Source organism: Brachyistius frenatus, unplaced genomic scaffold (genome assembly GCF_029030835.1).
Source record: "Brachyistius frenatus isolate BFR_SWC_R1_liver_20210118 unplaced genomic scaffold, ASM2903083v1 Contig_99, whole genome shotgun sequence".
Lineage (NCBI taxonomy): Eukaryota > Metazoa > Chordata > Actinopteri > Embiotocidae > Brachyistius > Brachyistius frenatus.
The window spans coordinates 177,323-205,000 of NW_027210698.1; the positions used below are offsets into that span (position 1 = coordinate 177,323).

Below are 27,678 nucleotides of genomic sequence, written 5' to 3' on the forward strand. Positions count from 1 at the left end.
GCTGTTTGTTTAGTCCATTATATTAGTAAATATATTTTGTTGTTGTTGTTTTTTACATTCTTTGACAGCTGATGTTAAAAATATTTTAGCTCTTAAATTTAGTCACTATTTTTACAAAAACCTATCGCAATATTACAGTCACTGCACGTGTTAAGTAAATTAATGGTTTAAAGACTTTGAAATGAAGGAACGACATTTTTTCTTACGAATGAGAAACTGACTACGGCAGAATGACTTGCTCAGGTATGATGGGACACTTAAAGCTGCTACAGCTAGATGTTGTTATCAGGTGTATTTATGTATTGTTGTGTAACTGACATTACTGAGTGTGTTTTTTAACTTTATGAATCTTTTCTGACTTGAGAGAATCTTGAGAAAGAAACAACATTATTGCTTTCAGGATAACGCATGATCTTTTTAAATTCCAGTAGGTGTTGCTGTTCTGCAACTTGACACTCAAGGGACAATTATTATATTGTATATTATGGGGATACATGACCATCAAGGATCATGGCAATTTATTCTGCAGTATGTGTGAAATCTAAGAAACCATTTTGTTCATAATTCATGTGCCTAAGAAATAGTTCATGTATATGATGCTAGAACCAAGTGTTAACTCAAGTTAAGCGTTAAAACCATGCAAAAATGCTTTGATATTTTGTTCTCTAATAGTCACCAGCTGCTGCCAAGAGCTGCACTGAAATCAATCGTAAAACCAGCAGCTTCTCTGTTCATCCAAACTCAATACGTGTTCCCTCATTTATCTTTTCGAGTAGAAGTTAAGGTCTCAACAGCAATTATCACTTTTCTAATGTGTCTCGTTGGTGTATTTGAAGTAGATTGTTTCATTGAGGTGAGGTTACCGCTTCATTGTTGTAGCTTGTTTGTTTGGCCTACGTCGCCGACTGTTTATCTAGCAAGTATTGTTGCAAATGTTTTTCTTCAAGGTTCAATCCCAAGAACTGAGACAGGACATTCAAATACATAATAGAATCGGCCACTACAAATATATTTATTTTAAACTCAATATCTGTCAGCTCTTAACTTTGTGATTGCATCGATTTGTTGGTGCATTAAATGGGCAAAAAAAAAACATAATTTGACTTTATTTTCTTAAAAATCTAGTATGCATTTTTAAACTGCAGAATGGTCCTCGTGCCTCTGACTGCAGATCCAGCGGAAGCAGTAATATGGAGGTTAGTTGGACTACGAAATGGGATGGTTTTACTGGGTAGACGACGATAGGACGCCACTTCACCATCTTCACCTGACTGACTGAGAAAATGACTCATTCTCTTTCTGTCACTGTAGTAACCGCCTTATTTATCTCTGTTTCAGAGAACAATGCAGATGTTAGATACTCGTGTGACGCCCCCTCCCCAAACGTCCCTCTTACATTTACAGATAAGATTTTTTTTTTGTCATATGTTGCCCTTGATAAAAGTCCGCCCCCCCGGGAGTTGTCAGAAATTAACTTTATCTGGTCTTTAATTATGGTACATGTGCTCTGATGCATCTCTCACACACCCCTAAACCCTAACTTCACCCTCCCCAGCCCGCCCCTAACACTGTCATTTTCAAAGCTATTTTAAGACAATGTGTGATTATCTGTGACATTGCTTGACATGTGCCTCAAGGCTGTCTCTCTCTTCACTATCTCTGCTCTCTCCCTCTGTCTCCTTCTCTCTTTCTTTCTGTCTCTCTCTAATCAAAAAGCCAAACCATGCAGACAGCTCAGAGCAAATAACAAGTCACTCCCCGTGGATGTTTGAAGATGACGGAGCGACCGGGGCGGCGAGGGAGAAAATAAACTCTGATCGTTCCCGGTCTTGAAGCCAACACAATTTTTCAACCCAGATTTTTTGCACCAGTATTATTTTTTTTATATATATATATTCTCGTTTAGTATATACTTTTTAGATATTCTTGTTTTGGTTGTTGTTGTAATTCATGGAGACAGAGAAATTGCCTTTAGCATCACAACGGACAAACACTTTATTCTAAATGCTTCAGTTCATCTAATGAATCCACAAACAGCCATTTGGAAGTTTTTTTTGGTTTGGTTTGTGCTGTCATAGCTGCACTTAAGATCCATTTTAAATTGTCCAAACAATGTCAGTGCACCCGATTAGTTTGCAACATAAAATCACCTTAGTTTGATAGATGATAATTAGCTAAGTGAGTCAGTCAGCTATTCTATAACTGGTCTGAACTGTGCATCAACAAATAGCTCACTGTCAGTAATGTTACACTGAGGTGTGCCGGGAAAGAAATTCAGACCTGTACTCATCAGTGGACAGGCCGGTAAAGAGACAGACAGGGTCGGTAAAAACTATACAGAGGTTTTTGATGATCCACCGAACCAACGGTGCGGTGACCCACAGGGATTTGTCCCGGTCGATGGTCAATACAGACCTGAAGTTATACAATCAGCTGCCTTTGTAGGCTTTTGCTATATGGCCACTATAAGCATTAATAGCTGTTTACTTAGCGTTCAAGAAGAAATGTGGTGATCAAACGTTCTTTAGAGGAGCTGTCTCCAGCCATGGGAATCAACACCCGTGTTGTTTTGCTTCTAATTTACAGAGACTTTCAGCAATTGTTGTTTTTACTGTTCTGTTCATTATGGCAGGACATCAGAATACGCTACCTTTACTCCTTCTTATTTTGTACTGAGAGCGGACTAGAAGCTACAATGACTCACTATCTCTCTTGAGGCACAATGTGGCATTACGAGACAGGACGGGACAGGACAGGTTGGTTAGCATGCTGACCTCAGTAGACATCTCTGCAACACAATACATGGTAGGTTTTAACATGACGTTAGCACTGCTTTTCTTCACATTCTGCAGATCATTTTTTTTTTTTTTTTTTTTTTAATGTTTTAAACTCAACATCTTACATATTGCAGATTTAAGGAAAGATTGGAGTAAACAGGCTTCCCATTCACCCAGCCTGATCCCCTGCTAGTCATTACTTGCACAGTCAACAGCTCACTTGTTAGGCAAGCATCAAGGGAGATATGTAGGACGCAGTTATCCCCTTGAATATGTTTGTGTTAGATTGCTCCTCTTCACTCCTTGTCATATCCACAATATTTATTTACACTCCTGAGATGCAGTTGAAAGCTCAGAAACAGCTGGTGAAACTGTTGTAGCTCATTGGTTTATGTGGACAAGGTGCATGCTGTGTTTGTGTTACAGTTGCAAATAGGTAAGATGGGTAAAAAAAAAATTGTCGTTTTAGAGACACTGGTGTGTTCCCTTCTTGTAGCGAAGCAAAAAGTCTGAGTCTGCAGTTCAAAGTGATATAATTTATTTTACATAATATTTTCCACAATGTTTCCTGAGCCTGAACCTTACAGTAGTACCCATCTCTAAATGTTGTACAAAACATTTTAAAAAGCTGGCATTCAACTGAATCTTGAGTTTTGTAGCCTCGTTCATGATCAATGTCACTTCAACATGAGGCCAGTGCTGTGGTTATGTCAGTCTTATTACATAAAAAATTGGAGCAAATTCCCCAAGTCCCACTTATTTAATGCCAAAAATTGTGATGTACAAAATGTCATGATGGACTTTTCTGTTTTTCACCACAATTATAAGGTGATACATTTAGTGAGAATCTCAACCTGATATTCTGCACATCATAAACTAACAATAGTTCTTGCGTTGATTTTTTTTTTCCCAACACTTCTAATACATTATTCATCAGTTCTTTTTTCATGCAAACCAAACACCATAACAGAGGATTTATAAAGTGAACAGTAGTCAAGGCTGTAAGTGACAACTGGAACCCCATCAACATTTATATCAAAGCAGGTTTAGTTGTCAAGCAGTGAAACATGGATGAAATTACCCGTCTACCTCCCCTCAAAACGCAGCCCATGTATCATAGCCAGAGCAAATACCACATAATTACATAATTAATCAGATCATGTATGTTTCCCTTCTCTTCCTTCATTTTTGTTCCTTTGTACAAGAGTCAAATGCATGTAATCACTTGTTCTGTAATGTAATCTGATCAGGGCCATGTAATTCTTCATTTTCCAACAGCTCCCTGGAGCAACTGCTCTGAGAGCGAGATGAATGTGGCTCAGTCTCTGTCCCTCCTCTCGCTGTCTCTCTGCTTTCCTTTCTCTAAATGTGGCTCCCTCAGTGTGGTTAACCGCTTGGCCGTGTAGCCGCTGGCAGCTACGTCTACCGCCGCAAGACAACATCTCTCCTCCTCACTTGTCTCTCCATCCATCCATCCACGCTCTACTTCCCTTTTCTCCTCCTCAACCTCCCCTCCTCATCTCTTCCAATCAGCTATCGTTTCTTCTTCTTCCTTCTCTTCATCCCCTGTTTCTCCTCCTCCTTCTCCTCCTCCTCTCTCCCTCCAGTGGCAACACCAACCATCAGGTCCCATCTATCTGTGTGTACGTCAGCAATTAGAGCGTCGTGGCAGCCAAATGCCAGCCGTGTCCCCAAGCTACACACACACACACACACACACACACACACACACACACACACACACACACACACACACACACACACACACACACACACACACACACACACACACACACACACACACACACACACACACTCAAAGGCTATGCCCTGACAAAACAGCAAGAGAACAAATCACATCATAATTTATAATCTCGCTGCGCTAAAATCTCATTATATTACAGACATATGGATTTGGCGGCGTGCACGGCTGGGGAGCCGGCGCTATAAATTCCACCAATCGTAAATTATTAAAGGAAGGATAGAAATGACCGTCGCCTGTCCAGATTAGCTGTAAATTACACTCAAACATGGTTTGTTTAAGGAATTAAGTCCCATGTGGTGTAAAGGACCTTGCAGGGTATTGCTGAAGCCACTGGGTGGGAGGGCGGGTCAAGAATGAGCTGCCTTAAAATATCAAAGGATTATGGGTTCAAACCATAAAATACAGAAGGGCTTCCTACCACGAAACCGCGTCTTTATCTGTTTATAGACCGACCACGTCAAAAAAAATCCGCACATCTACACTGCAACACCTCGCCTCAGTCCCGCACTTCTGTTTTAGAGTTTCAAAGAAGTAAAATTTAATTTGTAGAAAAACGCGTCCAAGCGGAGGGGAAAGCAGACTGGGGGAGGGCAGCTCTGGCCCTCTGCTGTCAGCTTGGCTTTTCATTATCACTCTGTCATTTCTTCTGAGATGTCAGGTATTTAATAACACCAATACATGACTCAGTTCAGACGGATTACTGGGAAATCTGCTGAGAACAGAACAAGCCTACCAACAAGCAACGCTGTAGACTCATGTCATTTCATGGAATTGGGGACTTCTGGCAAATACTTTTTCATTTGGAAACATTCGGAAAATGATGACACACTTCCTGTAGTGAGGAAAACAAGATAACCATGATTCTTAAGATTTGCCATTAAAGTTGAATGCCATCAATCTTGGGAGCTTCTGTAGAGATACAAAGGATACAGACGGTCCTCTCCAGCAAATTCCCAATAAAAACATATCGGTTTTGTCACATTTTTCCAGAAAGCCTTTTGCAGCTGTGAAAACTGTGACTCTTTGTTGGGAGCAATTGGGAAATGTTGTGACATTGTTATAGGACCATTAAGTCAACAAAGATAGAGATGGGGTGGATGGAGGGGTCAATAAAACATTTTACTACCAACACTCAAAGTCTTTTTTTAAATAAGGTTCCATAAATGTATCCACGTGGTTATTACTGTAACCATGACAAGAACGTTCCCTTATCTCTAAGTACTCTAAACGTGTTGTTTTCATGCTGACACCTAAACTAGTATTAAGTGACATTTATTTTCAGCTATGATTTCGGATGGTTTTGGAGGTCAAAAAACGTCTTTGTGCTGACACTGATGTCAAGTCTGAAAAGGCCTCTATGAGTGTCATTCTAAAAAGAGATCTGTTGGTCACTGTAATTGTTTTTCCTGTCCAGACTGGAGCAAAGAGATCCCTTTATAAAGTGATTTTGATATCAGTGAGTGATGAAAGACAAAGTCCAAAGTCAAACATTAGTTCTAAAGTTCAGCTGAAGCTAATTTGAGGCTTTAACACTTGAAACAGGGGTGTCCAACCTATAGACAGCAATCTACCCGGTAAATCAAAGGAGCTCTCAGAGGAAACAGGTTGGAGGCCAAATAAAGAAGATATTTTCAGAAGTTACAGTGTTTGTAGGGTCTAAATTCCTTTTTTTTTTGTTACTGTCTCTCCTTTCCTTATTCCGACTGTTACATTGAAAATTATCCATTTGATTTGACAAAGCTGGATTGACTCATATTTCCTATTTTGTCCCCCATGACCCTCAGTGAAATCATTTAAAGTGATTTCAAGATACTTCACGTTGTAAGTTTAAAGTGGGGGAAAGAAGCAGTACAGATGCCTCAGCCGTGGAACAGGTGCTATCAAAGTGCTTCCTAGTCAATACACACAGAGGCAGCATTTAAAAACATCAGGGGGCTGGACTGAAGGGTGGCATTAGACTTTGAATGGCGAGGGATCTAATACATGGATGGTCCTCTTCCTCAGTCAGCCCATTGACTCCAAACTGAGCCTATTAGCAAGACAACACACCACTAATGGCAGTGCGACTGCTGCTGCTGCCCCTCATGTGTATGGAGACCACCCAGCACACACACACACACACACACACACACACACACACACACACACACACACACACACACACACACACACACACACACACACACACACACACACACACACACACACACACACACACAACCCTTTTCACTTTTCCCACGCTATTGTTCCCTAAAACATTAGTATATTATAGCGTGAAACCAGATCAAGTGTTGGTTCCATTAGAAAACATGAACACCCTGTTAGGACTGAACGTACTGGTAGTTTTGTGTGATGGACTGTCTGTAGGTGGGAGACAGAAAGTTTGAGGAAAATGAGATAGAATAGGCCTTATTGGTCCAAGCTGTTACATGTTGGTTAGGAGAACAACAGAGTTTGGAGAAATCTTAAAAACGTCCTAACCCATTCAGGATCTAATACAAATGACGAGCAGCTTCATGAGCAGGTGGTGGACTTGATGTGGATGCTCTAGATAAGAGTTAATGTCTTCAATGTTGATGTGAGTGAGAAAAGAAGGGCCCATCTTGAAAGCAATAATCTAATTATATATCTGGATTGTCTCCTTACTGTTACAGAATCATTTCTATGGTATCTAAGAAGCATGTAAGGTAGACATTCATCTCTTCTTTGTTGTTAAATATTGTTTAACCCACAAGTATCTGGTCCAATAATAAAATGATGGTAACAGGACATATTTAACCCACACCCCATATGGTACTATTTGTTCCTTATGCTCATTTTTGGTGTCTGTGACACAAAGTGATTTATTAGTATTAATTCACATCTGCTGTATTGACATAATTCACTTTAAGTCACCGTTTTCCTAAATCTTTATTTTCCCTTTTGGTGTTGAATCAGACAATGAAAGCAAACGTGTGCCACTGCAGCACCACTTAGTAACTTACACTCACTGACTGAAAAGTGGTTTACAGCAGAGAAGTGTTAGTTTAAAGCTGCCTGGACGATTGGACAGTTCCACGTGTGACCAGCAGGGGGGTGTAGTGCAGAGGGAGACCGGAGGCAAGAAAGCTTCAACTCTGACTGTGTCTTCCTCTCCTCCTCAGTCCATCCCCAAAACACACGCACACACATTTGATTTTTGCCAAACAATCATCGGATAGGCTGTAACTTCTATTCAGGTTTAATATTCGGTTGCTGGGCGAAAAACTGCACGTAGGACTTCAGCTGTGACTTGTTATTTCCCCATTGATGTCTCTGACAATAGTGGCCAGATGACTTTAGTCAAAATGTTAAATAAAAGGAGCTGAAAAAAAGAGACCAAACTTAAATTTGGATGAAAAAATAAATAAAAATTAAAAAACAACAATCTGGTGCTGGAGGTCATTTTTATATAAAGGATCCAATACCAGCTGCAAACCAGTGTTGTCCATATTATTTTGGTGCAATTTACACATTTAAGTAGCTCACAATTAAGCAAGTGATAGTCGTTCTTATTCCCCCCAAAAAAAACTATGGACTTGTAAAAGTTGTGTAAGTTCGTTGCCAGGACTTGTCTACACTGCTCCGGCTTTAGTGAACTTCCCTCTGTCTCCCTAACTTCAGTCTCTAGTGCGCACTTTATAAGAGTGTCTGGTGGACCACCTCTTTTTGTTAAGAGGTGGACTTCATTGGCTTTATGGCAAATAGCAGTCTCTCCAACGGGTGAAAGAGAGAGATAGAGTGAAAGAGAGAGCGAGAGAGGTGTGTGTGTGTGTGTGTGTGTGTGTGTGTGTGTGTGTGTGTGTGTGTGTGTGTGTGTGTGTGTGTGTGTGTGTGTGTGTGTGTGTGTGTGTGTGTGTGGAGGGGGTGAGGGGGGTAATTCATTCACTTTGCGCACAAAGCGCAGTGGAAATCACCCAGGGGAACGACACGCCAGACAGGAGCGAGAGGCAGAAGGGGGTGGCGGGATGGTGCGGTGCTGAGAAACAGTGTCCACACGGAAAAAAAAACACACACGGAGGAATTCCAAAACTGTATTATTTGATTCCTTAATTCTTCATCATTTTGAGAAATTAGTCAATGACAACAGATGTTGGTCAAATTGACTCGACGTGGCAGAGATATTATCGCTTTGTTGATTTCATATTGTCAAACGCACAAGACGGTGATTTGGGATGTTAACACTGTTCGGATGTCTCACAGGAGGGGAGGTTGTGTGATCCGGGATATTGAAAGGCCAGAATGAACGCACCCCCCCCCCCCCCCTGTTTGGGAGCAGTAGACGGTTGATGTGCGGTGACGCATCAAAATAAAGAGTGTTAAATAACAATGTTTTGTTTTTTAACCCAGAGAAAGACAGAGATGGTGTATCTTGTGTGTCTGTCAGTCATTGAGCGACCCGAGCGCTGCGCGGCAGCACTGCGCCTCGGAGCGCTGTGGACCCTGGACATCCCCCCCCCCCCCCCCTCCCCTCCTCCCCTCCACATCCACCCCATCCACCCCCACTCTCACTGCTCAGCCTCGCGCAGCCCTTCCAGCCTCACACACGTCGCTGTTGAGCACTGTGATCCCCCCCCCCCCACCACCACCACCACCACCACACCACCACCACTCTCCCCTCACACCACCGCCACTGCCTGCCACTGTGACTGCGATCCTGCGCTCCCTCACCGGCTTCACTCCTCTTTCCTCTTACTGATCGTCCCTCTCCGTGTTTCAGCGGAGGGGCTGCACGCGCGATTGCGCTATTGATACCCACTTTACAGTGTGTCCGTGGAAAAGTCAGCCTCTCTCTCTCTCTCTCTCTCTCTCTCTCTCTCTCTCTCTCTCTCTCTCTCTCTCTCTCTCTCCCCGGCTCTCTCGGTCCTCTTCTGTGGTTGCGCTTTGGTAAACTAACAGGGAGGTGTTAACTACTTTTGCTTCTCTAAAGCGCCTCCCGTTATCTCCGGTGCTGCTGCGCAGGAGCCAGAAGGGCCAGTGCTACTGATATTCCCGCTCCGCTGAAAACTTTTCGGTTTGTTGTGAGGATAAAAAAGAAGCCGGAAACCGAGGAGTCGTCTGCATTAGAAGCGGATTCTGCCGCGGCGAGGTGAGTAACACTGACTGGTTTTTTGTTGTTGTTGTTGTTGTTGTTGGGTTTGAAGCTTATACAGTTTGTGCTTCCACGCCTCTTCGCGTTCCGCCGCTTCTTTCTGTTTTGGGAACGTATTTCGAGACGTTTCAGGAAACTTTCTCCGGTATTGTGCGCTTTGGTCGCTGCGCGCGGGGCATTTTCACGCGTGAAAAAAATAAAAAAAAAAAAAAAAAAAAAAAGTCACGGCACGGTCTGTCTCCGCTTGGACACGCGAGTTTTACACGTGTGCACGCGAGTGCGTGTGCGTTTATATGTGTTTATGTCACTTTGTGTGCGCGCGCGTGTGCGTATGCGATGTTCCCAAACAAGAATGGAGCTTATTGAATTGTTTAGTTTGTGTCGATGCCATCACGCATACATTGCCATCACCATACATTACTGCATTACACCGCAACCAAATTTGAACTTTGTTTAACTATAATTGATTTTGTCATTGTTTCTGAGGAACATGGGTCATGTTCTAAGAGCTCGCGAGGCTACTTGAGTTATCCTAAAAGCCTTCATTTAAATAAATACAAATCTTTTTTTTTTTTTTTTCATTGAAGATAATATCTTTATTTTAGCAGTGTTCCTGAGAGCCTTCAGCATCATTACCCGACTGACCCGCGATAATGAGCGTCAGTGCGCAGGCCTGCTGTGAATGTATTTATTTGAAAGTGAAGTTTTAGTTGTTCACATGAAGGCAGCGGTTAAAGCTCACTGGAAATGAAAGGACTGTTGCTTTGGAGCACTAAAGAATGGCCTCATAACGACGAGGGCATGTGGCTTAACTGCCGCATATTGGCCCCGTTATCTGGGGTTTAATAAAGACTCTGATGAAGCGGATTTTAATGCATCACCTAACATAGAACAGTACCGAAGACTCTTGTTCTGCAGATGTGTTTGGATCACAGATCTTTATAAACACATTTGCGTTTTAATTTAGAATGTTGAACTCCTGTCTTCGGTCAAACTGGTGTTAATGTACAAATTAAAATAATAATAAAACGATAAAGGATAAAGACGAAATCAGTCAAATGAAAGGACAGAGCGGAGTTTTACGGGTGATTCTACCATCTGTGAGCGTGTGTGAATGCAAGTCTCAAAATTCATCTTTCAAAGGAACGGCTTGAATTAAAAAAAAAAAAAAAGCAGGCAACTTTGTGCGTAACACGCGTGTGCACGTGCACATCCTTGTGTGTACACACAATCATGTACACACACACACACACACACACACACAGGCCTAAACACGGTTGGGAAACACCTGTTAACAAGGGAGCCACTATAATTTGCATCCTCCCCCTAAAAAAGAAGCGACCAGTCAGTTGAAGTCCCGGGGGCCTTCCAGCTTCATGGCCGAGGACAGGGAGCCAAAACACGGATTCATGCAAGTGCCAGCTCCCGCTGCGTCCTTATTACTGAATACGGCATTTACTTTTAATTTACATTTTCGGCTTTCTGCCGTGTTTCGTCACGTAACATGATTCTTTCCGGTAATAGAACTCTTTTGTTTTAATTTATTTTGGCCGATAAATGTCACTCCTGTAAAATACTTTGTAGGTTTTGTGTGAGGTCTCTTTTCATACTCTATTTACTGTAGACTTACTGAGTGGCATTATATGTCAATAATTGTCTAAATTAATAAAACGCAGTGGGGTGACACTGCCCTTTTTTTCTTTGGACTTACATTTTGTAATACTTTTTAGTAGAAATAATATTCTACTAACTTCATTCGCACCTTTATTTATTTGCCTGCGTGCCGGTCAAACCTCATGCATCCCGTATGTATTTTAAAAAAGGGAAATAAAACGATTCAGCAAACAAGTATGCAGTTGCGCACGCGCCCACGTCAACGCACGTTGCCGCACAAAGCCGCAACACACCGAAGAGGGAATAATAAAATTAGGAGTGTGGGAAAAATGCGGCAGACCTATTAGCAGTAATTTCCAAGTTAAAAAGTCATCTCAGTGCCAGCAATAAATAGCGCGTAAAAACGCACTTGTGGAGCGAAGGTGCGCCCGAGGCGGGTCATTGAACTCACCGCACACAGATGATTGAATTATAGCTTCTCCAAAAAAATCCCAAACTCTACTCCACATCCGCATCCAGAGATCCCCGCGTGATGTACCCCTTTATATTGATTTTATTGATTGTCAAATCAACCAGCATTGACTTCTAACGAGCAGCCGAGCCTTTTCATTTTCCAACCAAACACATTAGTGAGCAATACTTGTCTTTTAAACGGCAGAGAGAGGAGGGAATAGAGGTGGCGCACAAACATATATTTTACGTACAAATGGAGTCATATTGAAAAATGATGGTTTGTCGTCGAGGCTGTCGGTGAGGACGGAAGTTCTAATTCTGGAGCTGATTTGTTATAAACAATTTACTGATGAAGAAAAAGTGAGCACACGTGGTTTCCTGTAATTATCTGTACATGAGACATTTCATTTATCCACTTAAAGCTTCAGTGTATTTCCCATTCGTCTTGTACACTGACACCCACCTATTTTTTTAATTAATAATTCTGATGATTAATAATGCAAAGTGGATATTTCGAAATTTGAATTCACTTTAATTTAAGCCGGATGCCGCTTTTTATTTTTCTATTAAAAATCTCCAGATCAAAGTCGAATTCTTAAATCTTTTTTTTTTTTTAATTTTTATTATTAGTTAATGAGACATTTTAATACATCTATCAGATTAATTTCATTCACGTTTGTTACATCAAATATTGTGATTTTAAAGGCTAATTTAAACAAGCATCAGTTACCTAAAGCGACATTTTGAATTAAATGAATTAAAGCTAAATTGTTTTTTGTTGTTTTACATATTTACGTCATTAAATATGTTGTCGAATTAAACGTGTTTGGTTGTAAAATGCAGTCATGCAGAGTGTCGCAGCAGCTCGTCAGTTTCTATATCATTTCATTATTTTCCGCTTCACTTTTCAGACCAGAGTGATTTATATTATGCAGTTTATTTAATCTGTCAGATGAATTCAACTCGTTTGTTTGACGTTCAGATTCAAACGCGCTACGGACGCCTGCTATTTTTTACTGACACCTTTCTACGGAAGTTGGACTTCGATTTTCACTTTTGGGATTTTTTTTTTTTTTTGAAGTGATGTGTGCTGTGTGTTTTGATTTAATGCAGAGGATGTGCCTCTGCGCTCTGGGATTCACCATAACGATGCCTGTCGTCAGCAAAAAATATGGAAGAAATTATTTTTGAATGAAACAACACAACACGGAACTTTAAACCGAAGTCATACGTTTGCGTATTTGTTTTATCAAACAGATTCAGTGTAAAAGCATCACTTGTAATTTTCCATCACATCCAAACCTATTTATTTTATTTATTCATTTAGGCCTCACCTTCCTCTCTCCCTCTCTCCTCATCCTCCCCAAAGGAATAGTCTGTAGTCGCGAAGTCGAGGGGGGAAAAAGTGTCGAGTTGGAGGAAAAGAAGCAAAAGATGATTTATTTGTCAGCGTTTTCGAATCTCCCCCTCGTCCCACCCCCCTCCTCTCCTCCTCCTCTCTCTCTCTCTCTCTCTCTCTCTCAGCAGTCAGCTGTTATTGCTCGCCATTGATCTCCCTCGCGCCCCTCTTTGCGCAGCGAGAAGTGAACTAAAATTAATGTCCATTTCACACCTCTCTCCTGGATCGATGGCCGCAGGGAGAGAAGTTTATTTTAATTTGGATCCCAAGAAGCGCCACGTCCGACATAAAAGGGAACCCTCCCGCCTGCTTAATTATCAGGAAACCAGTTAACTCTCGCTTTTATCGCGACGCAGATCATCATTAAGTAGCTGGTAAGCAGCTTCAAATCATATCCATCAGGTCCAGATGTTTTTATTAGAGCATGAAAAGCAGAAGGGATTTTTTTGGTTGTTTTTCTTCTCCTGAATGTTGGAATGGATTTATGTTCAGTTTTATTTATGCCGCCATCTCTCTGAGGGAGAAGAAGAGAGTAATTAAGAACTGTTAAAGAGGAAGCCGAAGTAACTTTTCTTCCACTTGTTCTTCTCTTCCAACTTATTTTTTTTTTCATTTGAATAAGCGCCCGAACAAATCCGCTCTAAATTCATATTTATCCAGGCCTTCAGAAACGCATTCTCATCCAAAAAAAATGCTCTATTTCTCCTATTTGGAAATACGAATGCGTCATGACGTGCGCATTAAAGCCTCACCCCCTCCTCTCCCTCTCATAACATGACACTGATAGTAAATTAACCGCGAATCGCTCAGTCGCGACTAGTTTGATGACCCCCCTCGGTCTATTAAATCCTATCAATATGCACTAATTCCTCATTCTTTATTAAAAGTAGAACCAACTCCTCTTCCACGTCTTCACCCTCCCTCCTTCCCCCCTGCCGTCATCCCCACCCTCCTCCTCCTCCTCCCCCAGTCCTCCGTGTGTGTTTTATTATTTTGTTGTGCTAATAAACACTACATGCACGAGCTTATTTGACATGCAGACGGTAATTGAAATAAACGCGTCGCCGGTAAATAACAAGTGTTTGAACACGGCGGCACGAGAGCGCGCGCGGGGGGCCCCCCTTGGAGAGAAAGTGCGCCGTGCGCGGTCTGCATCTTAAAAACTTTTGCGTTATTATTGTCTCGTTATCGCTGTTATAATCACCATAATTAAGTTCTGAGAGCCGGATGCGATCAGTTAATGGGTGGATGTTGTGGGGGTGTCGCGCTTATCAAACCAACCAAATGTTTTGCCTCGCTGGAAATTGCAGCTTGTCCGCCACGCAGATTGTTTTTTTTGTTTTTTTTTTTGGGGGGGGGGGGGGGGGGGGGGGGTTAGATTGATTTGTCTAATGTTCCATGTTGGAACTTGGATCAAAAGTTTACATTTTCATAATTTTACACACATTACTTTCATGTCGAATTATTAGAGTGCAATCAGTTAATTATGTTTTGTATTTTCCTAAAAAAGTAAATAAAGAAATGAAGGTTATTAAATGTGAAACGAGTGAGATTTGTCTGTATTTTAGTGGATGTGGAAGTCATATTAAATCATATTAAGCACATATTCTCTTTAGAAATATATAAAAATGCAGCTCATACTTGCTTCTATTGAGATTAGTATTATTATGGATATTATTATTTTCCAAAGCAAATCGGAAACCTGAAATCTAGACCTGAAGTTTATCCTCTCCTTACAAATATGGATGCAGAGCCCATCGTTCCTTTTATCGATGACAGGAAAGAGGAGTAGCTCACGTCCAGTCATTTTCTATTGGAAGGAAATCAGTCCGTGGAGGGGATGCAGCAGCTCTGTGTTTAATGGTTTGATTGCATTGGCGCAGGCAGTCACTGGTAATGCCGTTATAGGAGGAAATATCACTTGGAGATGCTATTGGCAACAAGAGAAAGTCAAAGAATTAGCGTAATGGGGGAGGGAGTGGTGTTGGTGGTGGTGGAGGGTGGGTGCAGGGTGGGGTGGGGGGGGTTGTGTCGAATGTCAGATACTTTCTATTCTCCATATTGCTGCCTGTCTCTGTCTGTGTCTACCCCCCCCCCTCCACTCCCACCTTGGCCCCCCCTCCACCCTACCACATCATATCTCTCTCAGGTCCCCCTCACCCCCCACGCCCCCCACCATTCGTCAATTACACTGAGCCGTATCACAGGCTCCCTTCTTGGAAAATAAGCTAATACCCCCCCCCCCGCCCCCCCCCACCTCCCGAGAAGACACTGTTGGTGAATTTGCCTCCATCGATTGCAGACAGGCACTATTTGTGTAGCCTACTTATCATTTTTCTCCGTGCGGCCTGGCCAGTCATCCAGGCAGGAAGCAGGGCTGATACAGGGAGGCTGATCTAACGCCCAGCGCACACACACACGTACCTGCAGGAACACACCACTACACACATCTGCATGTCCACACACGGGCAGCCCGATATTCACACTGCTTGCTTGGCAGCCTCGTGATGAATAAAGATAGAGCTTCAGCTGTTGGTTGAGCATCCTCCCGAATCGCCCACCACATCCAGCACCGCTGCTCGCTGTCTGACTCTGACCTTTGACCTCCATGACGAGCAGAGCAGATCACTTCCCCGCAGGCCTTAAAAGAAGTTTGCCTTTCTTCATATTATCATGATTAACTCCACACTAGAGGATTATTACAGCAAAACCGGAGTGAAAACTGTGTACCTGGCAGCAGTTTTTCCTTGTTAAACTGGAACTAATTGGCTTGCACGCAGGCTGTAGTACAAACCGGCCAGGCAGCCGCCTGTCTGCCTGCCAGCCAGCTAGATTAGTGGCTGCTGTTGTACAATCCGGCACAGCAATAAAGACTCATAGGAGGGCGGCCGGTGCCACACACACACACTCAGTCACACTCCTGCAGGATAGACAGCAGAGCTCTGTCACCTGTCCGTCACCAAGGAGACAGCGGTGTCACCTGTCAGGAATATAATTTTCTTCTTTTTCTTTGGGGTGCCTTGCCTTTTCTTTAAAAAGTCAGACTTTACAAGATGTCAGCAGAAAGGGATAACTACGATCAATAAAAGCAGATTGTCACTTTTTGGGTGATCGTCTCTTCTGGCTGCTGTCAAGCTCACTGCTGCATGTCCAGGTTCAGCCTCAGTATCAACTGCAACACTGATCGAGCTAAGAAAACGGTTCATGTGAAGTAGTGAGGGAAGGATATATTGTGAGATATTAAGAAATATAAAGCCAGTTTTAAACTGTTTCAATCACAGAAACGGCTGAAAATGCTTTTAAGATACCAGAAGTAGTTTAATTATGTGTATGGAATGTCCACAACATAGACTGATACATGTTCCACCTAATAGCAGCCAAATATGCAAAATAAAATGTATTTTCCAAAAAGAATAGCTGAGATTTGGTTTACCAAGGATCCAGAAATACACTTTGAGGATGTTAAATCTATGAGCAATGGAATGGCGTGCTTTTCCCATTTAGCCTCGCCTGGTACCAGGAATTAGCTGAACTGGGCCTCGCTGGTGCTGCCATGAATAGAAATCCTTGCCACAGGTCAGGGCCGACTACCAGAATGATTTTTTTTGTCTGCCTGCCATGACTCCGTCTCGGAAATCACAAAGGCTCATTGGAGAAGTAAATCCTTTTTTTTTTTTTTTTTTTTCTCTTTGCAGGAGTATTTAATGAATGTCAGAAAGAGGCGAGGAAAGAAAAACGACTAAAAGACTGACCCTGTTTTTGTCTGAATTCAAACATTTTGGAAAAAAAACAAACAAAATAGTTAAAACAGTTTTGGTTAAGTGACACATACTACAAAATATATTTGCTATCTGTGAACTGCTGCATGCAGGCTTGTCCAATCCTTATAGATTTCAGTGCTGAATATTGTCCAATTGTCGTCATCCACCTCAGGATGTGTGTGTGTGTGGGTTATTAAATCTTACAGTAATATTTTTCACTGCTGATGCATATATCTCCTGTTAACTACAGCAGCTGTTGACTGCAGCAAATAACCTGGTTACAGATTTCATATTGGAGAGGAGGAAGGAAGGAGAAGAGAAACGTGAGATTAGATATCTAAAAGACATTTGGAAACCAAATTAGAGTTTTGCAGCTGAGAGGAAAAGACAAGGACGAATAATATGAGCGGAGAGATAAATGGGTGTGATTCTTATTCACAAGGACGTTTGAGCTTTGCCTCACGGCCAGACATGAATGAGTAGATTTCAATAGTATCGACTGTTGCTTCGGACATCAGCAAACACACACGCACAGATACACGCACGCATGCACACACACACACACACACACACACACACACACACACACACACACACACACGCACGCACGCACACACACACACACACACACACACACACACACACACTGCAGTCTGTCTGGAATACAGAGTGAACCCGTTTGCAGGTCAGCTCACTCTTTTTATGGTGAAACACAGACACGCAAACACTCGCAGACAGTTTATGTTTCCCTCCATGCATGTTTCCCGGTGGTTAATATTTAGGATGTGACAGCAGCGTTTGAAATGTGTTTTCTTTGTCTTTTGGCTGGTGGAAGAGAGTTCAGGCTGGTTTCACCTGCAGTCTTTGAAAATGTGTTTTAACCATTTTAAGGCTCCGTTTGTTGTGTGGGGCACCGCGGTTATTGTCAGAAACCTTTTATACTTTATCAAGCAGGAGAGGTGAACTTTTACAAGTATGTCGCTGCTATCTTTGGTGAATTTTAAAGTTTTCAGATATACTGAATGATTAAATGTTTATTTTGCATGTTTTAAGCTGAACTCACTGAATATCCTAAAAGACACTAAAACAGTTTTTTTTTGTTGATTTTTTTTGATGATACATAAACATTTTCATTGGACAGTTTTGGCATACTGCGGCTATATTCATAAAAATGACACTTGCGGACATTAACAATATGTTCCGTAATTAATAAAGATCAATTTTTAATTATTTTCAACCTAAAATATGACAACACAATTAGTGTGTAATAATCTAAGAGGTTGATAGTTCTCTAAAAATATTTGTTAAGTTGAATTTTATGGTGGTAAACATGTATATTGCTGTAATGACCCAAAAATAAGATGTGCCAAAGCTTTCAGGGAAGGGTGATGAAGAGGAGTAGGGTTCGTGTACTTTTGAAGCTGCAAACTTTAACTGGAGTGAGAGGACTTTAAGACATTTTGTTCTGAGGAGATTTTGTTTCTACCACACAACACACTTTAGATCACTTCTGATTAGTTGGAAATAAATTCAATTCCAAAGCTTCTATTTTTTTGTACACTTATATAGTTCAAAGACACTGTATGGCAATGTTCAGTGTTCTGTAACTCTAAATTGTCTGAACATACATGATCCGGTACGTGTGAGTGAATGTGTGTCTGTGTGTTCACCAGAGATGAGATGAATGACACAGCCTGTCCTGTCTTGAACTAAAATGTAAGAGTGCCACTTTCACGCTTGTCAACAATCTCTAAATATACCCATGGACCGGGAAGTGTGCGCACACACACACACACACACACACACACACACACACACACACACACACACACACACACACACACACACACACACACACACACACACACACACACACACACACACACACACACACACACTTAGACAGGCCTGCGGTTGTGACTGCTTTTCTCTCCGTCTCCATTAAAAAAAAAAGTTTCAGCAGAAACACACACACAAACACACATGCTTGCGTACATACACCAGTCACAGTCGACAAGACATTTTTATAACAAAAATTGTATTCCTCTTCGTTCCTCTCCAAAACTCAGCAGACACACTGGAAAACTTGATGTGACAAGTTTCAGCGGCATGTTGGAGCAGCAAAAAGCATCAGTTACACACTCAAAGCAGCCATGCAAGAAAAATATTTATTCCCACCAGTCAACAAAAAGGATGGCTCCGATGAGATGGCTGCTAGTGTTGTTGTTCAGATCCTATTTTCCTTCTAACTTCTTTGATCCTGACACTCAGGACTGCTGATGCTTCTTTCCTCTATTTCTTGACCGTCCACTGCAACATTTGGAAGACAGACAGTGAGGATGATAAAATGTCTTAGAGACAACCTTATGTTGGAAACAGCCCTTATTCTTATCAGCAGAGACCTAAAGAGATATCTTCTATCTATAATGCCACCATTGAAATGTCTCTAACCTTGGAAATATGGCCTTTGAGTGGTCAAACAATAACATTTTATGATTATTTTAAGCAACAATAATAAGGTTTATGACCACACTTACAAATTATTTTACATGGGATCTGTGCCCTCACCTGCTGCCGCCCTCCAACTCGTATTACCTGAGTGAAATTACCCCTCAGACTGATGTTAAAGCACATTGTTGTTGACACCGCAATTTCACCGACTGGTAAAACATTGTCACTTAAAGTGCATATTCGACGTGAAAAGCCCTCCTCGCTGTTTGTATTTAATATCGCGCTGACAGCTGTATCATTCTTGCACACTGTAATCAAATTATGACAGCGTGGTAAATGTTCCCCTGTGACATTTTCTATTATAAAATGCATATAGCTGGTGTCAGACAATGTGTGGGTGGTATCCCTCGGTGGCAAATGGGATTGTAAGTGGCACCGACTGACATTATGCGTGTTTGCATTGGATGTAATTGCGCTTGTATTGACAATATGTATAGGTGTGTGTGTCATATGACATTAAGATTGTTGTTCTAGAGGTAAGGTAAAAAAAAAAAAAAAAAAAACACCACCAACTGTAAGCAGCTTTTTGGCACTTTTATTCATGTAATATTGCAAATGTAGCATTTTACTATATATCACACACATAATGTCATTAATATGTAAAAGTACTGATAAAAAAAAGCAAGCAAAAAACAAGGGCGACAGATCGAGGGTTCTTCTAGTATCAGGCCTGAAAACACACATTTAGATTTATGTGTGTGTGCATGTGTGTGTTTGTGTATATGCACACAGGACCACCAGGCCTTGCATTTTTTCTTATCTCTTCTTTTGTTTCCTCTCCTTGTCTTGTTTATCTTGCATTCTTACCTCCATTTTTTTTTTTTATCTCCAATCTTTGCTTCTCGTTCCCTCTCCTCTCCTCTCCTCTCCTCTCCTCTCCTCTCCTCTCCTCTCCTCTCCTCTCCTCTCCTCTCCTCTCCTCTCCTCTCTCCTCTCTCTCTCTCCTCTCCTCTCCTCTCCTCTCCTCTCCTCTCCTCTCCTCTCCTCTCCTCTCCTCTCCTCTCCTCTCCTCTCGCGGCCTGTAAGGAAATATCCAGTGTCCTTTTATTGGATTGGTTGCTTCGTGTTGGCGGCCCTTCGCTCGCCGCCCCTCGGCCTGTTGGGTAATGATAATAAAATTGAAATATCCCAGTACTTATCAGTGTATTACCTTGCTATCAACACCTCAGACACCCTCCTACTCTAGAGGTTATACAGGAGAAAGCATGATCTGATATACAGCGCGGACGGAGAGCATGCCAGCCGAGACAGTGAGGAAGAGAGGGAGAGAAGAAGAGGGAGTAAACTGATAGAGAAAGTGATGAAAGGAAGTAGAGAAAGGAGTTTTGTTTTGGCTGCATTTTCAAGGTGCTATTTCCAGGATAGATTGGAGAGAGGGAGTGAAAAGGAGCGGTGGTGGACTTGGAGGAGAGGCGTGTAATGTGACTCTGTGGCATCTGTCCAGACCAGAGGTGTGTTATCGTAAGCTGTTCTCAACACTCCACACGCGTCTACTGTACATTTGCGGTAATGTAAAACATCTCACATCTCCCCATCTCTCTCTGTCTCTGGGCCCTCTCCTCCTCTCTCCTTCCTCTTGGCAGTTGTTGTTCTGTGTGTGTGTGTGTGTGTGTGTGTGTGTGTGTGTGTGTGTGTGTGTGTGTGTGTGTGTGTGTGTGTGTGTGTGTGTGTGTGTGTGTGTGTGTGTGTGTGTGTGTGTGTGTGTGCGTCTTTGTGTGGGAGGTAGAGGAGCGTGCCAAAGCTGAGATCAGGTTTGGAAATTGATTTGAATGAGTGTTGTGGACAGCTGATAGCTATAAAAGATTTTCTCCTTTCATTTCCCAGGGAGTTTCTCCTTTGATGTTAGCTGGTAGTCAACGCAGCTTTGAAGCTCGTCTTGAGCAGGCCGGGCTGCCACTTGATACTGTGTGAGTTTGTATTTGTTGTGTGTTTATGGATGACTCCATGTTTGACCTTTTTAAGTCACGTTGGTGTGGAGTTCTGATGACAATGATGACGTTTATTTTATCTAATTTAATAAAAGCAGATACAATTACTCAAGTATTTTTTACTTGCATTTAAGCTGATCTCTTTTTTTTTTCTTCCTCTAGCACAAAATCCCACCATCCATTATATATATGACATGCATACCTTTACCTCCTCTAAATCTGAACATATTGGACCCTTAACAAGCCAGCCACCTTCAAATTGCCCTTTGGGGATAAAAATCTCTGAAATGTTATTTTGTCGTTTCATCGGGTGCCTCCCTGTGTTCCCCCGACCGACCAATCGTCCGCTCCGATCTAATCCCCGAGAGGGAAGATTTTAGTCTGTTGCCGTGGATGCCGGGGGTCGTGAGGTCAAGTACGGCTAATTTATTCACTCAGTCAGATTTCCTCTGGCTCGTGGATGGCAGATGGAGAGGTTTGATATGATATCACCCATCTGAATCACCCAAGGGAGAAGGAGGGGGCAGGGATGGGAAAGGGACAGAAAGATGGAGGGATGAGAGGGGAAGAGACTGACAGGGAAGATGTAAAAAGAAAAGGGGGGACTGATAGTAAAAATTGGGGAATTAAAAGTGGTTAGATGGAGAGATATGAGATAGGGTAGCATAGCCTGCAAGAGTGTGGAGTGTGTTCGCCCCAGCGAGCCGGGTGTTGAGCTGAACATTGAGCCACACAGGCTCTTATCAGATGTGTGGGTGCGGGTGAAGTGTGGATGTGTGTGTGTGTCCTTATCTTAAGACAAGTGGTTCTGGTCCAATAATATCCTGGGAGATGGTAGGAATAAGCGGCTTAGACCGAGATCTGAGATGAGGGAGGGAGGATAGATAGCGCAGGGGAGATGAGAGGATGAGATGAGAATGGAGAGAAGAGCAAGAGGAGGAGGAGATGGACAGATTAAGAAGATGGAGGACAAGAAGGGGACATTTGGAAAGAGATGAGACGTAGAGGGCTGTGGAGATCGCAATGGAAAGATGTGATGTGGAAACAGTTTGGAGAAGTTTTTTTTAAAGAGGACGGGGAGGGGGGAGAAGTTTGGGGTTTGAAATAATTCTTGGCTTTTTGTCAAAGGACAGGGATTTACAGGATTTGATCAACAGTGTCAACTTGAGGACATTTTTTCCCAAGAGGTTTTGAATTTGTGACTTTGACAAGTGTCCACTTATGAACACTCCATCCCCAAAGGCCTTGACTTCAAGCCTGGGCTTCCAGCAGCTTTTTGATTAAAATTGTTCCACCTCTCCTTTCCACTACATACAGATTGAGAGCAAGACATCGATATTTGTCTCTTAAAAAAGCAACACGTTTTTGTCACAGCTCTTGTCTCTGGGAGTTCTCATCATTGAGAAAAGATGAGGAGGTCTAAGATAAATGTGAAAGGGTCTTTAAACACTTTTGGAGGCAAAGGTAGAGCCTTTTTGTAGGACTGTCTAAAACTGGCAAAAGCCAAAGGGATCTCCTGAGTGAATATTTTTCAAGGTAGACTGACTGTAAGTGCACAAAACACACACATACTTGTCTTTTCCAATCACATTTCGAATCTAAATAGGTTTAGAGGGAAGGTCGGGTGAAACAGTTGGTCCTGCTACTTGTATCACAGCAAATTAAGTGTCTGTGGCCAAATTTTTAGTGCAAGGTTTTGAGTTTGCTTTTCTTGCTCATGTTAGACATTGGTGATGTGGAACTACCCGCGAATCCTAAACAAAATGTAAGTCTCTGAAAGTCAATTGAAATCTAATGCTTGTATTTTGTTTGTCCTCAGTTTGGTGACCACAAGAAGATGAAGAACCTGCTTTGATGACCCACAGATGTCCACCCTCCCCGGACCTATTGGCTTCGGCAACTCATCCGGCGATCACAAACGAGGGAGGCTGGTTCCTCAGGAGGAAAAACCTCATCAAGAACTTGTATTGTGTTTTTGTTATCAGGACTGAACTGGTTCAAACTGTGACAAGTGTGAACGACTGATCATAAACTGATCTCAAGTGAATTTGGCCGCAGAAAGAGTAAATTGCTGAAGTTCCACTGAGGAGAAATGAACTGACAGCTAACCTGAACTGACGTTGGCTGACACTCTTTTAATTTCTTCAGAAATATTTACCTTTCTTACAGAGAGCTTTTTCCAGAGCCCCTTCCTTCAAAGAGCCAAATTCTTTCCAACCCAGATTCCTTCACTTCCTCAGACCCTTCTTAAGGGTCTTGGGTGTTCTCTCCCGTCTCACTGAGGAGGAATCATCTCCTCCTCCTCTTTCAAATATTTTTACAACCTTGTTCGTCTGTCCAGACATGGACCTCCACCGGGCAGCCTTCAAGATGGAGAGCTCCTCCTACCTGCCTAATCCCCTGGCCTCCCCAGCCCTCATGGTCTTGGCCTCGACCGCTGAAGCTTCTCGCGATGCCTCGATTCCCTGCCAGCAGCCACGTCCATTTGGTGTCCCAGTTTCTGTCGAGAAAGACGTCCATTTGCCATTTAATAATGGTTCTTACACTTTTGCGTCAATGTACCATCGCCAAGGTGCAGTTCCCCCGGGATTCCCCAACAGGGACTTTCCTCCATCCCTCCTCCACCTTCACCATCAGTTTGCCCCACCTAACCTGGACTGCTCGCCCATCAGCATGCTGAACCACAGTGGCGTTGGCGCCTTCAGGCCTTTTGCCTCACCGGATGATCGGGACGGGGTGCCAGGCGGGTATCAGTCGGCTTTCACCCCAGCCAAGCGCCTCAAAGGCTGCCTGGATGCAGACGCTTCACCCCACCTGCGGTACTCCGATGCTGAGGGGAAAGAGTACGACTTTTGCGGTTCCCAGATCCCCCCTGGAGGCTCGCCCAGCAGCGTCTTGAAAGCAGTGGAGGACAGTGGGAAAAAGATCTTCGCTGTGTCAGGCCTCCTGTCTGATCGAGAGACTTCCTCCAGCCCAGAGGACCGCATCGAGCGCTGTAAGTACCTGTTCATATCTGTCCCCCATCTGTCCCACATTGACTTGTGCATACGAATGGGTAACAACTCACAGGGAAAACCTGAGTATAGGAGAGGAAACACAACCGTACGAGGCCCAAAGGGACACTCTTCAGTTTGAGTATGGCATTTACATGAATCGTTGTGCTATGATCTTTACAGTAACCAGATTTCAACCGAACTGAACATCTATTGGCGGTTTTGGTCAGACAGTGCTCTTCACCACCTTCATCAAAACACACAATGAATGAATACATTTTGGAATAATTGTGTATATCCCTGTGGAGTTCAAAGATTTGGAAAGGTTTGCATTGGAGCTGTTCCTTATGGAGCTAGAAAATTGTACTCTTTATGCTCGCTCTTCTTTACATATTTGTTACCCTTCTAAAATTTGCTCATATAACAATATATTTACACCACATTCAAATTGCCTTTTCCTATCCAGTATTGTTCTGAAAGTTTATTCCAGAGCAAACACAAATCAGTCTTGTACAGAAAAGAAAACACACACCACAACAAACTGCAGTACTGATCCAATTTTTCATTATGAATTCAGCTATTTAGAGCTGGTTATTCTAATGAATGGTCTCAGATTAGATTTGTAATATAATAGTCGCTTTTGGAACATTGTGTGCAGGTTTTACACAATGTCACACTTCTAATACCCAGCTCCGATTGTAACAAGACTGATACAACCACATCACATTTCTGGATTATTCTGCGAGCAAATGTAATGATTAGACCTGCAAATGAGACACGTGCACAAACCTGTACAGCAAGACACACAAACACACACACACACACACACAGCCAAAACTAATTCTGGCTCTCACATAAAAAAAAAAAAAAAGTACAACTTGCAGCAATTTGTAAAAGTGTTCACATACTAGCATCACACACTCCAATAAATGTTCCCATCTCTGTTCTCTTGTCATCATCTCTCTTGGCTCTCCCTATCCTTGTTTCACAAGTCCACAAGCTCCACTGGTCACATTAGCATTCACCAGTGGAAGGATGCCATTTGGCCCTCACGCACTGGGAATCTGATTAGTGTGTGAGCATGTGTGTGTGTGTGTGTGTGTGTGTGTGTGTGTGTGTGTGTGTGTGTGTGTGTGTGTGTGTGTGTGTGTGTGTGTGTGTGTGTGTGTGTGTGAGTGTGAGTGTGTGAGTGACTGGTTCAGAGACCGGCCATGCTCTTTGCCATCAGCATTCATCATAGCTCCGCGCTGGCAGCCCTGTTGCCAAAGGATTTACCCACATACCCAAAAGCTTTGCAGGGTGTGTGTGTGTGTGTGTGTGTGTGTGTGTGTGTGTGTGTGTGTGTGTGTGTGTGTGTGTGTGTGTGTGTGTGTGTGTGTGTGTGTGTGTGTGTGTGTGTGTGTGTGTGTGTGTGTGTGTGTGTGTGTAGAAAAAAAAAGGAGGGTGGGAGAGGAGTTGTAAGAGCTCCAAGCACAAATACACAAGCATGCACAAACACTCTTCCAGCCACACAAACAGCTTTTAGCATGAGCACCGACAGCTCCTACACATGTCAACAAGCTGCATCGGATCTCGCTGACAAATTAGGAGACAGGCAGACAGAGAGACGTGCTTATAGTGTATAATTTAGGAAGTCTTTCTCTGTCTCTAGTTTTAATTATTCAGCTTCTCTTCTTTTAAGTTTACTATACAGTTTCTCTGCTTTTTTTTGTCGTTACTTCCCCCTTCCTCCTCTCCATCCTCTTCCATCTTTGAGCTTGTGTGTGTGTTTGAGGGGTGCATCCTTGAAGGAACACATGAGAGACAGAGGCGACGACCTGAGACTGATCCGATAAAAAGACCACTGCAGGAGAGACAGAGAGGGTGAGAAAGAGAGTGGTGAAGGAAGAAATGGAGAGGAGGAAATTGGGAAAATGACACCCGGTGGTTGGCGGGGTAGGGGGGTGGGGGGACATAAGAAGGAGGAGAAAGATATCCAAGAGCACATAATGTGAGAGACAGAATGAGATAAGAACAAAGAGAGAGAAAAGAGAAATATTCAACTCATCTTAGTGTCATATTACTGGAGATTTCTCTTTAATTCCACTTTAACATCTTCTGTTTGTGGCAGCACGAAGGCACTGCTACTGGCATTGAATGTTGGGTATTTCACTGCCACGTTATCACTTCAGATTCATAAGTACTGTAAGAAGGAGGCCAGAAATAGAATAGAAGATGGGTACAAGGCTTCTGTGCTGTCTTTTGGAACGGCTGAATCTGTATCTAATCAGGTTAAATCTTGGCACAAGTAGCCTCCACCTCTACCATAGGCTTCTAATGCAATTGGATGTGCACAGGCACTGCTTACAGCAAAGAATTATGGGTTCTCCTTCACTGGTTTTGGCTATCCAGAAGAGGCGTAAAGCACAAACAACACTTTGGTACAATCCCACGAGGACACTGCTCTCACTGCTTCACACACACATTAGCTAACTAGCAGCTTCCGTGCTGCTTCACACATACAATAGACTATTTCTGTTTGTATTGCTCGAGATCACACAGTAGCATCACAGATTGTGGTCTAAAAAAAAACTTGTTTGTTATTGACATGAGTTAGACTCCTAAAAAATATTATAGCAAATACAGGATGAGTTCAAATTTGACATTACAATTCGTAATATATTAAAACTTTTAAACTATGAAGAAGTTTTTAAAGTTTGATATATTTCCACGCACTACATGGCTTAGCTCACAACGGTACAACGATGTCATTGTTAATTTAAGGGGGCTTTAAATCGCTGTTTGCCATTAAATCTGCAGCATATCTGTGTTGATATTATTGACAGTATGTGGATTCAATTCATATTTGACAGTTAAATACTGTTATCTGTCTCCTGTCATCAAATTATGTGGCCATCTGATTGTAATGATGTGAATTTACTGAGCTGACAGGAAGCATACTGTGTTGCTTGTTGTTCAACTGTTGCTGTCACATTTTCTTTCATAAATATGTGACGATTCGAGCTGCATGTCACACATTCACAGCCTGCAGACACATTGCAACATAACAAGATGTTTTGTTTATCCCTAATCACTAGCTGTTTTCAGTAAGTAGATTATCCAAAGTGTTGCTTTAAAATGAATCTGGATTTGCAGGGTCGCTGAATGTTTTCTCTGCTGATAGGATTGTCTATGCAGACACCTGATGTTGTGTAAAGAGAACTATCTCGGTGTCTGCTGTTTGTCTCTGTGAATCTATAAGGGCCTTTACACCTGTAGTCAAACAAAACTTATATTTAGTTTTACAATGTATAATCCAGTCACCATGCCATGCAAAATCCCAGATGTAAAGGTGATCCCTGCTCCTTTTTCCTCCACACCTACCAAA

General features: G+C 42.4%; 1 protein-coding gene across 4 annotated transcripts in view; it reads left to right on the forward strand.

Moving 5' to 3' along the window:
- The first annotated feature begins 9,231 nt into the window (after positions 1–9,231).
- rnf220a (ring finger protein 220a) overlaps positions 9,232–27,678 on the forward strand; it is a 180,491-nt gene continuing 162,044 nt past the window's right edge. For 2 of the 4 annotated variants that reach the window (XM_069711368.1, XM_069711369.1), the window contains exons 1-2: positions 9,235–9,649; positions 23,138–24,313. In XM_069711368.1, the coding sequence (XP_069567469.1) occupies positions 23,662–24,313 (652 nt within the window). In that variant the 5' untranslated portion in view covers positions 9,235–9,649; positions 23,138–23,661. Of the gene's footprint in view, positions 9,650–23,137; positions 24,314–27,678 lie in introns of all 4 variants that reach the window. The other 2 variants (XM_069711366.1, XM_069711367.1) reach the window with 2 other exon arrangements.